General features: G+C 41.7%; 1 protein-coding gene across 14 annotated transcripts in view; it reads left to right on the forward strand.

The window, feature by feature from the left end:
* The window catches only part of LOC125453562 (dedicator of cytokinesis protein 9), a 316948-nt gene that overhangs the window by 77538 nt on the left and 226939 nt on the right, over positions 1-12471 (forward strand). For 2 of the 14 annotated variants that reach the window (XM_059646467.1, XM_059646470.1), the window contains exon 1: positions 8376-8868. The exons of the other annotated variants lie outside the window; for them this stretch is intronic. In XM_059646467.1, the coding sequence (XP_059502450.1) occupies positions 8731-8868 (138 nt within the window). In that variant the 5' untranslated portion in view covers positions 8376-8730. Of the gene's footprint in view, positions 1-8375; positions 8869-12471 lie in introns of those variants that run through there. 14 annotated transcript variants of the gene reach the window in all.

The following is a 12471-nucleotide window of genomic DNA, read 5'->3' on the forward strand; positions in this document are numbered from 1 at the left end:
AACAATTTGGTTAACTTGTAACTGCCCTCTGGGCAATCAGGGATGGGCAATGAATGCTGCCTAGCCAGCGACGCCCTCATTCCATGAATGAGTAAAACAAAACCTTGACCAGGCAGTTCAGCCAGGGGCTCACTAACTTGCATTAGAGAGAGAGCTGGGCTCATTTTGGCTCCAATACTTTTGCAAGGCTTTGAAATCTGTGCTGCCTGTTTTACTGATGTTTCTTCTGATGAAATATCTGGATGACTGGTGACCACAAATGTGGGGTGAGGGGCTGTTCAAATTGGGACTGTGCCAATTAAGTCAGACTGTTCTCCATGTACTCTGCCTCAGGAGATCAGCTCCTGGTGATATCACAAGCCATTCACAGTGTGCCAGCTGAAGCATTGAATGGGTTGTTAACCTCAACATTGAACTATAACTGCTTCCCCAGTCATACGAATAATGAAAATCCTCCAGCCACTGATATGGTCTCTCCTGACTTGTCCTATTCAGTCCCATTGAACCTTCACTGTTCCCAGGAGAACAGCTGCAGCATCAGGCATCGGTACCAGGTCCACTTTTGTTTGTCGTTTACATCAATGATTTGGATGAGAATGTAGGAAGCATGGTTACTAACTTTGCGGATGACGCCAAAATTGGTGGTAGATAGTGAAGAACATTAAATAAGCTTACAAAGAGATCTTGATCAGTTCGGTCAGTGGGCTGAGGAGTGCCAGATGGAGTTTGCTTTGGATAAATGCAAGGTATTGCAATTTTGTAAAACAAAAAAAAGGGCAGGACTTGTACAATCAATGGTATGGCTCTGGGTTGTGTTGTAGAACAGAGAGACCTAGGGATTCAGGTGCATAGTTCATTGAAGTTTGTGTCACAGGTAGACAGGATGGCTAGGAAGGTGTTTAGCACACTTGCTTTCACTGCTCATACCTTTTGAGTGTAGGAGTTGGGGGTGTCATGTCAAGGTTGTACAGGACATTGGTGAGGTCTATTCTGGTATACTTTGTGCAGTTCAGGTTGCCCTGTTATGAGAAGGATATTATTAAATTGGAGAGGGTCCAAGAAAGATTTACCAGGATTTTGCTGGGAATGGAGGTTTTGAGTTATAAGGAGAGACTGGATAGGCTGGGACATTTTTAACTGGAGCATAGAAGGTTGAAGGGTGACCTTGTGGAGATTTACACAATTGTGAGGGGCATAGACAACATGAATAGTAAAGGTTTATTGCCTAGGGTGGGGGAGTTCAAAACTAGAGGGCAAATTTTTAAGGTGAGAGGAGAAAGATTTAAAAAGGATATGAGGGGCAAATGTGTGTGGAATCGACTGGCAGAAGAAGTGGTGGATGCAGATACAGTTACAACTGTATAAATATATAAATACATGAATAGGAAAGGTTGAAGGGATATGGGCTAAACACAGGCAGGTGGGATTAGTTTAGTTTGGGAACATGGCTCACGTGGACTCGGACTGAATGGTCTGTTGCTGTGCTATGCAAGTCTATGACTATATATCCAGTCTTACCACAAAATGAAATTCTCTCTTACCCTGGTGCTGTCCAGGTAAATCTCCTGTGTATGCCCTCTAATACGTTCTGAAATTCAAGCCCAGAAATGAATGCAGTACTACAGATGAGGTCCAATCGTGGCTTATAAAGATTTAGCATAACCCCCAAGGCTCCTTTTTTAAGCAACACTTTCACTTTGTTCTGCCCCCTTCAAAGACTTGTTTACCTGCACTCCTAGGTCAATCCCTTCCAGCGCCCCTTTTGAAAGAGGGAGAAGATGATGGTGTATTGGTGATGTCACAGACGGTGATCTAGAAGCACAGGCTAATAGGCCAGGAATGTGAGTTCACTTTCCACAATGGCTGCTGGTGGGATGTAAATTTAATTAATAAATCTGGAACACAAGGTTAGTCTCAGTAAGGGTAACCATTGATTAGTGGTAAATTCATAACTAAAATCTACAGTGGATTAGCATGCCATTCAACTGACGACAATTGAAGTTGACGAACAAACCGTTCCATGAAAATATCCCAAAGAAAATAGCTGTATCAAATTTCTAAAAACCAAAAGAACAGCGGATGCTGTAAATCAGGGACAAAAGCAAAGTTGCTGGAAAAGCTCAGCAGGTTTGGCAGCATCTGTGAAGGAGAAAACAGAGTTCACGTTTCTGGTCCAGTGACCCTTCCTCAGAGCTCTGTATCAAATTTCTGATTGTCTCCCCAACCAAAACAATTTCTGTTTCTCCTCACTAAATCTTATCTGCCATGTGTCTGCCAATTTTACTTATCCATGTCCTCCTCAAGTCTGTTTCTGTTGTCACCAGGATTTCCTACACTGCTGAGGGTTGTTATTGTCTGCCAAATTTGACATTATGCCCTGTGTTCCCTGGTCAGGTCAGTAATGTGTTTCTAATGCCAAGTCCTTTGGGAGCGATGATATAATTCTCTCCTGTCTGCATTATATTAAGGAAAGTGCATGTTAAGGGAATAAAAATTTTTCAGGAATTACATAAATCCAGCAAATTCTATTGCATTGACATTTCTTACTTTTTGACACATTTTACGAGTAATTGTAAATGGTTCCTTTGTTAGATTTGGTAAGGTAACATACCCCCTACATTGTCATTGCTCTCCTTGTAAGTGGATCACTCAGTTGCTTGTAGCTTTTCCCATCTATTTTCCTGGTGTGCCATGCTAGTCTGTCTTGCACTGTCCTCGTAACATTCATTGTAGTTCATCTTCAGCTGTTTTGTGACTTTTAGCACTATACCTAGGTTGACCCCTCTTTCTGCTATCCTCTCGAAGAGATCTCTAGAGCTTTTACATCTTTGACGAACAGGCTGAAATACTGACTGTTTCTTCTATTCAAGTCATTTTTCAGAATTTTTTCAACACACTGAGTCTTAAAAAGATTTGCATTTTTATAGTGGATTGCATGACCATGATTTGTCCCTGTATGCTTGCAGCCAGTGACCTTAACTGTGGGATGAAGGATCAAAGAGTGTGTTGCACCTTGGAATTGACCCCCCCAGTGAGGAATCATATCTTTGGGGGAGATGTTTGGAAACACATGGGTTTCTCTCTTGTTTATGAAATGTCAGATTCCAGGATACCAGTTGAAAAGTCACTGTTCAGTTATGAAAATTGAATTAGCAATGAGCGACCTGTGAATGGCACGTTCGCATTACTTGTTAGCACCCTAATGTTCACTTAGGTTTCTGAAGATATGGTCAATTACAATTGAAGGATATAATTGAGATTGCATTTAATACGTAGTACAGAAACAGACCAATTTGCCCTTACCAAGTCTATATCAATGTTTAAAAACCAAAAGAACTGCGGATGGTGTAAATCAAGAACAAAAACAAAGTTGCTGGAAAAGCCCAGCAGGTCTGGCAGTATCTGTGAAGGAGAAAACAGAGTTAACGTTTCGGGTCCGGTGACCCTTCCTCAGAACTGATTGGACAGAACCATCAGTTCTAAGGAAGGGTCACCGGACCCGAGACGTTAACTCTGTTTCCTCCTTCACAGATGCTGCCAGACCTGCTGAGCCTTGCCAGCAACTTTGTTTTTGTTACAACAGTGTTTATGCTGTAAGTGAGCCTTCGCCTTCTAAATGTACCATAGCAACCCTTTATTCCGTTCTCTTTCATATGCTTGTCTAGTTTGTTGGATAACAATAGATCCGAATGAGTAGCATTTATTTTCCATATCTGGGGCAGCATGGTGGCTCAGTGGTTAGCACTGTGAACTTCACAGCGCCAGGGACCTGGGTTCAATTCTGACCTCGGGCAACTGTCTGTGTGGAGATTCCCCTCATGTCTGCGTGGGTTTCTTCTGGGTGCTCTGGTTTCCTCGCAAAGTCCAAAGATGTGCAGGTTAGTGCATTAGCCATGCTAAATTGCCCATAGTGTCCATGGGATGTGCAGGCTAGGTGGATTAACCACAGGAAATGCAAAGTTACAGGGAGGGCATGTGTCTGGGTGGGATGCTTTTCAGAGGGCTCACTGTGGATTTGATGGGCCAAATGGCCTGCTTCCGCACTATAGGGATTCAATGAAAAGTGTCCAGAGGGCAGTTAAGAGACTCACGTAGACCAGGTAAGGATGACAGATTTCCCAATATAAAATATATTAGCAAACTGATTTTGTTTTTAGCAACTATCAACAGTTGTGACATGATGACCATTCAGCAAACTTTTATTTGTATTGAATACACATTTCATCAGCTGCCGTGATGGATTTGAACCCCTGCTACCAGAACAGTGGCCTAATTCTAGATTACTAGTCTAGTGACATGACCACTACGCCACATCAGGAATACTGAGAGCAGATCATACTAGCAGTGTTGTTTTAGCCAAGTCTGAAACCACATCATAGTGACAGTTAGCTGGTTAAAAAATGTCATAGCAGCACTGGAAATTGTGAGGATTTTTCCTGCCACAAATCACCTATGTGAGTTAGAGCAGACATTTACAACCAGCCATCCAGGATGAAAGTGATCGGATCAGATTAGATGTTCAGCAACCAATCTCTCCGTAAACGAAGCAAAACAAAGAAGCTGGTTATCGACTTCAGGAAGCAGAGTGGAGGATGCATCAATCCCTGTATCAGTGATACTGAGGTGGAAGTGGTCAAGAGGCCCTGGGAGTAAATATCACCAATGATCCATCCTACTCCATGTTGATGCTGCAGTCAAGAAAACACACCAACACTTCTTCCTCAGAAGTCTAAGGGAATTCAGCATGTCCACAATGACTCTTACCAATTTTAATAGATGCACCATAGAAAGCATCCTATCTGGATGCATCACAGGCTGGTATGGCAACTACTCTGCCCAAGACGGCAAGAAATTATTGCGAGTTGTGAACGCAGCCCAGTCCATCATGAAAGCCAGCCTTCCTTCCATTGACTCCATCTACATTTCCTGCTGCCTCAAAAGCAGCTAATATAATCAAAGACCCCTCTCACCCTGGTTATACTGTCTTCCACTCTCTTTCAGAAGACACAAAAGTTTGAAAACACATACCAGCAGATTTAAGAACAGCTTCTTCCCCGCTGTTGACAGACTTCTGAATGGACCTCTCCTATATTAGAGTTGATCTTTCTGTGCATCTTTTCTGTGACACCGTATTCTGCATTCTGTTCTATTACTTTGATGTACTTATGTAACATATGCTTTTATTTCAAAATGACTTTCTTTGTTCAGATAGTGCTTTAAATATTAATGTGCCTTTTAAGTTATCATCCTAATTATTGTATTTGCCAGAATTCCCAATTCAGTTCACGATTTCCATTAGTGAAGAGGTCAAGAACAGGGGTCATATGTTGAAAATAGTTGGTCAAAGGATTAGAGTGGAGTTGAGGAGAATTTTTTTGCTCAGCTGCTGGTGGGATTCTGGAACTCGGATTGAGACAGGGATAAAGACAAGAGGCATCGTTGCGTTAAAAAGGACACTGTAGGATACATTTGATATGCATAGCCTGCAGGGCTACAGACCAAGAGATGAACGGTGCGATTCAGCATCAGTATGACCGGTTGAATGGTCCCCTTTGCGCTGTAGATCTTTCTATGTTTCTATTTTGTCAGCTTTGTCCTAAATTTATGAAACAGTGAGTCATCTAAGATTGGAGGTACCTATACAGAGGCAGGGAGGCGTTGAGTAGTGGTGAAGCACAGTGCGTTCCTCAGTGTAAACTTCCAATTTCTGTGTTTGGGGCCCATTGAGGGGTAAGGAGACTACAGTTAGTCCTTGGAGAACTCTAGAGAGGAGGATGGTAAGTGAAGCGATTTTGAGACACTATGATTGGAACAGCATTGATCATTCTACGATCTGTAGTCCTGAACAACATCTCTAACTCCTGAACACAAACTATCATTACAAAAGCAGCGATGCTTGACTGATCCCTGTGAAATTCCAGACAAGTGTTTCCACACTGTCCTTCCCAACACAGCGCTGCCCTTTATCGACTTTCAGCCACTCTAATACAATCTGATTGTTGCTATCTATGCCATGAATGTGCATCTTGTGAATCACTCTGTTGTGTGTAAACAGCTTTGGATGCTTTTCTGAAGTCCAGGTAAATAACAGCTGCTGCCTCACCCTTATTAACCTCAGAATTTTACAGCACTGAAGGAAGTCATTAAGTCTTCTGTCATGTCTAATGATGTGGTGAGTGAGGCCAGTCCAGGGCATCGTCCCAAATGTCCACTTTGTTCTTTTGATGGTGCTGTAAAAATTATGTCCTCCAGTGACACTCTGCTTATCTATCGGATTTAGCTTCATCATACACATGGATAATTTAAAAATCTTAATTAGGTCTTCCTGTTAATGTCAGAATAGTTCAAAATATACCGGTGTGAGGTGTGGGAGATTAGTTGCAAGGCCTATCTGAGTTTGATTTTGGAACAAAGAAGATTGAGTGGAGATTTGATGGGGGTGTACAAGATCACAACAGGCTTAGGGAGCGTAGACAAAGGAAAATTGTTCCAAATAGCTGAAGGTAGAAGGACTACGGGACACAGATTTAAGGTTTTGTGTAAGAGATGCACGAGGAATGCGAGGGACTTTTTTTTAATACAGTGAGTGGTCCGAGGGTGTTGGAACTAAAGACAATCAATGATTTCCGAGAAAAATTGGTACAAGTGAAGTCGCAGAAGTCCATAGGGCTGCTTTTTTGTGACAAAGACAGGACAAATGGTGGTTTAGCCTGAGTTCCACTGTGCCTCAGAGAAAGGAGAGGTTAAAAGGTGAGTTCTTCATGGTGACCTCAGAGGGTGTGGGAATTGAAGTCACACTTTGGCATCAATCTACATCTCAAACCTGCCATCCACCCAAATAGGCTAGCCAAGCATTTAAATGGAAATTGAAAGGGCACTTAAAATAAAAAAAGGGAGAGTTACAAAGATCGAGTGGCTGAGTACCATCTTTCTGCACATAAATGATTCTATGACATGAAAATTTCCCTCTTCTGTGCCTTCTTCATGATCTAACATAATGTTACAAATCTCGGTCTATTTCATTGGTTCCAACATGGATGATGATGTTCTAGCTCACCGTCATCCTCTCTTAGTTAGTTCTATGATACCCTTAACTTTGTTATCCTGTAGCAATAGGTTCTTTTGGATTCTTGATCACAATTCTTTTCCCACTTCTTCATTTCCAGCTGAGACACTTTGGTGTCCTATTTGACCATGTACTTTCATTTCCATAACATTGCCTGTCTCCACCTTTGCCTCAGACTGCTACCTTCAGGAATGCTCTTAATACTTTTGTCAAGTCCGACACTCTCGCACCCCTCTACCTTCTCTCCACCCTCCAGAAGTTCCATGCTAAATGGAAATCTGCTGCCTGTATTGTAACATGGACCAAGTCTCAGTCACCCACCAGATCCACACCTAATTACACTTACATGCAAGATCCTCCCCTTTTATTTTCAATCCTGGCATCCCCTCTCCCTCCATCCCCCACCCTTCTCTGTAATTTCCTCTCTAACCCACCCAAGAAATTTGTAGTCTGCCAACTTTAGCTCTGTGTACATTCCCCGACCCGATCCCAGGTGCCTTCACCCAGCCCGACCTCTGGAATTCCCTTCATCAAATGCGCTTGTCTTTGGAGATGCTCCTTGAAATCCACCCCTTGGACCAAGCTTTTGGGATCTGCTCCTGATATCTCCTTTGGCTCACTGTCAATCTTTCTCTGTTATCAAGTGTGTTTATAATGTTAAAGAATATGTTGAAATGAGAATTATCGATCTCACAATCTCATACATCACTAACGTATTATTCTTTAAGTGCATCTCAACCCTTGGCGTCAACTTTCGCTCTTCAGTGCCACAGTGAGAACAAGAGAGCTCCTCATGTCTTTTATCACCATTCAGTTAAGTCAAACTCCACTTTGCTGCCATGGCTTTGACCTACAAAACTGGCTTTATCAATCTCAGTCTTGCAACTTTTAATTGACTCCCAGCTGCAAGCCAGCTTTTTGTGGGAGAGCTAATGTCTTCATGATTTTTTAGAAAGAAAATCTCCAGGTCGACTCTCTTAGAAGAGCAATGATTTAGTTCTGAAACACTCTTCGAAAGGGGGTGGGAGCATGCAGGAACGTTGGAAATCCAACAAATTGTGCAGTTAAAGTTTGAACTGCGTTTCGTTGTGATAAAAGGCACTGTTTTCCAGCAGGTCCCACGCTTTTCAGTGTGACTTCCAAAGTTTCTAGGGCAGAATGCATTTTGGGGGGAGTGGCCGGAAGAGTTGAGGGTGGATTGGAGAGAGAATTGTGCATTTGTCCCTTCTGAGTTTTGTAGCCGGTGGTTGAACTGCTGTGCATATTTGTAAAGTGAATATGTGTAGGGCGTATTCACGAAGGGGAGACTGCTCCAATAGCTAGCAACCTTGGGCAGATCCTTTTGTCCTGTAGCTCACGCATTCCCTGGTTGAAGGGCGGAGGGAACGTTGCTGGAAAGTTTTTCTCTCTGCCTGTGACTGAGATGTGATCAGACTTTGCGCGAACGCCGACTGCCCGTGGCGTGGCTCACCTTTTATTTTGTTGTCACTGTTTTAACTGAAGATGTTGCCCACCGAGGGCTTGGAGCAACATTTAACTTTTTCTTTGTGAAAATAAAAAAAAGCGTTTTGGTTTGCAGAAGTTCTGCAAACGGGATTTTTGCTTTTGCAAAAGAGAAGAGCTCTCCGGACTTTCCGCCCCTGGCTGCAAGGGACCTGGAGAAAATGCAAGGGAGAGTGAACCGACTTTTTAAGAAAGAGCTTATGGTCGACCCTCTGCAGAAGAGTAAGGGTGCACCGTGCGAGCCTGACCCAGATATTGGCGAGATGCCACTCACCGAAACTGTTGCCAAAAACCTGGATGTGAGTTTAACAAACGGCTGCAAATTCTTTCTTTGAATAAAAGCCCGAAGCACTTGTTCTGGACCCAGCCGCAGAGATCATTGTTGCATCTGCTCAGCTTTAGTTCCGATGTTCACTTTCGTTCTAAATCTTTCATTTCGCAGTTTACTGAGAAACTGATTCACACGAGTGAAGGGAGTGGACTAAACGGGTGCTTTGAGCGATAAACCCGTTTCAGCTGAGTGAATACAAACAACTGTACTAGATTGTTGTGTCAATGAGTATCTTATGCTTTAAAAGCAGTATGTTCGCGTCCCCCCCGCCCCAGTTGAAGCTAAGGGCTTCGCAGCTTGTCCACTTAATGTGTGGAAGCGCAGGTCTACGTCTCACGTTGTGTCCCTCCGTCAAGGGTGGCGGTAAAATAAATGTCCAACTTGGAAAAAGTGGAGCGCTGCTGCAAAGTCGTCTCTAAACATTTCCTAACACATCAAATTACAGGCTGTACACGATATCTTTTCCCTTTTTTTCACATGACAAAGTTTGCAGTGTTGTGATATGTCCTGTTATCCAGTAGACCCATTGTGCTGCGAACACGTTTCGTGTTAATGCAGAGATCACTTTCTTACTGGGCGAGCGTTACCTGTTGGATTGACTGTAATGAGCCAGAACAGTTGCTTAACCTTCAAACCTGACTGTTTAACCTCTCTGATGAAGGGTCTAGGCCCGAAACGTCAGCTTTTGTGCTCCTGAGATGCTGCTTGGCCTGCTGTGTTCATCCAGCCTCACATTTTATTATCTTGGAATTCTCCAGCATCTGCAGTTCCCATTATCTCTGTTTAACCAGTTCAGTCGGCACTTTTAGCTTTGGGATGATAAAACCCAAAAGCTGCACTGGAGAAATTCAGTTAGATATTTGCTTAATATTCTTTTCTCCTCCTTGTTAGGAACTTTAAGCATTTTTACAGATGTGAGGTTTGTAGATGAAAGAGTTTTATTCTGTTACCTGTGTAGGCTGTAATTAAGAATGACATTCAGAATGGTATATGCGTTAAAACTGGTCAAGAAAAGGGGGAATGTTTTACCTTTTCGGAAATGACTCAAAGCAAAGGGCTTAGTTTTAAGGCTTTTCTTAGTTTGTTGCAGCTAATTTGAATGTCCGAGACTTTCTTGAAGAATTTGCATTTTCGTGTGCTGGGTGTTGGTTAAACCTTTGTTTAGGATTGTCCTGAGGGGATTCTAAATCTGGTGAAACACCCATGGTGCTTTTTGCATTGTTTGTCTGCTCCCTCAGTCCTTGCTCAGAGAAAATCCAGTTTTCAACTTGACTGAAATTTGAGTCATCTGCAATATCACAGACAGCTGGGGATACTGGCCCTCTGACTGTTTTAACAACGGCTGAACTGGGGGACTGTGAAATGTAAGTTGGATAGAAAGAACCCAGAGTTTGAAGGGAAACTATTTTTGGATTTTGTAGTTAAAATTAAGTTATCTCTGCTTGAGCAGATTTTTCTCAACAAGGTGAAAGTTTTATGTTGTTCTTAACTCTACAACCGTAATTTTTCAATCTACTCTCTTTGCTTTATAACCTGAGCATAAAGAAGTTTTTGAACTTTGTAGAGGAGATTTCCAATGTGAATGGTCATTTTGAATAGCATGTCCAAAATCTGGAATGCACTGCTTGGGAAGGTACTGGAGGCTGGAAACCTGACAACCTCTAAAGGATATTTGGATGATTACTTATAATATCATAACATGGAAGCATATAGGACAATTGAGGAAAATTGGGATTGGCGCACCTTTCCCGGAGGTTATATCAATGCAGACTCGATGGGCCGAAGGGCCTCTTTTGCGCTGTATGAATCTATGAGTCAATATGCTACCTTCACGCAACCAAGAATGAAAATGAAAGACTTATATTTGTGTAGCACCTTCCATGTTTTATTACATCTCAAAGAGCCTTACAGTCAATGTTTTTGCAATGTGGTTACTTTCTTGTAATGTAGGACATATTGTGTATGTGAAATCGGTTCTCGGGACCAATCCATTATCTCAAAGAGAAAAAAAACATTTTTTATCTAGAAATCAAAGTAAATTTTTAATTTTGTTTCTGAAGAAGGGTCCCGACTCAACGTCAACTTTCCTGCTCCTCTGATGCTGCCTGGCCCACTGTGCTCCTCCAGCTCCACACTGTGTTATCTCTGGCTCCAGCATCGGCAGTTCTTACTATCTCTAAATTTTTAATTACATTTCTTTAAACAGTTTGTATGTTCAGATAGTATCAAACGCAAAGCTGTTTAATTGATACAGACTTAAATGTTGATCTGCTTAGTATTGCAGTTGAATAAGTGAGATTACAGCAGGGTTTTGTAAATAAGTTTTTGAACTGGCAATTGTAATCAAATTGTTGCACTTGATTTCTACAGCAGACACTCTCCTTAACTGCTATTAATGTAGATGTTGGTCAAATCTCATGCTCGTTCTGCCTGATTTTGTTTATTTACATTTAGTAGAAGAGGAATATTATTTTCATTCAACATGAAGAATAAAAGGCCTTTTTTATCATTTAGGCTGCGTTGATTATCGGAATGGTAGATTTGTTTGCTCCTATTCTGCTTTTTTTTGTCATGCTGTTAATTTAAAGATGGAAAAAAATTGCAATCGTATAGTGTCTTTTCACTGCTGTGTGACGTTCCAAAGTGCTTTAAAGCCAACAAATAGTTTTTGAAGTGTACTTGGTGTAATATAATGTATTTTTATGCAGCTAGCTCCCATTAGAAGCATTGTTCCTTTTGTGACCCTGCTCGAATGATAAATATTGGCTAGGACACCAGGAAGATCTTTGAAATTTAGTAAGGGGATATTTCAAGAGTTACTCTAACTTGGACAGACAGAGTCTCAGTTTAAAAGCTCGTCTGAAAGATGCAGTCTCTAACGGTCCCCCATTACTGCACTGAAGTGCTAGCTCTGATATTTGTCCTTAGTTACACTGTGGCACTTGAACACCCACTATCTGATGCAGAGATGAGAGCTCTACAAACTGCCCCTGCCTTGTTCAGGTGAGATTGTTACTAAGATAGCTTTGCATGGTTTGAAGTGTGGTGAGATGCAGCAAATTCTGGAGTTGGTAATGTTACATGCTGTGCACAGATATTAAACTCGTGTTTAAAAGCACGATACATGCCTGATTTGTACACCATGTAAGTGAAAGGAATATTAATATAGCAAAGGCTTCTCAAGTCAGTTGCACTTGTTTGAATTTTGCTTTTTTGGCATTCAGTTACTAAAACTGATAATGAGCAATGCTGTTGAGATGTCAGAGGTCCCGCTCCCTCTGTCACAGAGATCATAATCTGAAGTTTGAACACTTAAAACTTTAATAGCATGTTTCAAAAAGCATATTAATTTGCTCCATCACCATCTCTTCTTCCTCCCTCATTTGTTGACCTCTATGTACATTTCATCTGTTTTATTGCATCTAAAATTTTCAATAGTCTATACTTTTTGAAGTGAGGGAACTCTCAAACCTATTTATTTTTTGTGTACTTGTTGACTTTTCTCTTTTTATGACTACTTTTTTTGTCTACAGATCTCAGTTTTTGGCCTGCTCCATAATGTGGAAACATG

The sequence above is a fragment of the Stegostoma tigrinum genome, chromosome 6, assembly GCF_030684315.1.
Source record: "Stegostoma tigrinum isolate sSteTig4 chromosome 6, sSteTig4.hap1, whole genome shotgun sequence".
Lineage (NCBI taxonomy): Eukaryota > Metazoa > Chordata > Chondrichthyes > Orectolobiformes > Stegostomatidae > Stegostoma > Stegostoma tigrinum.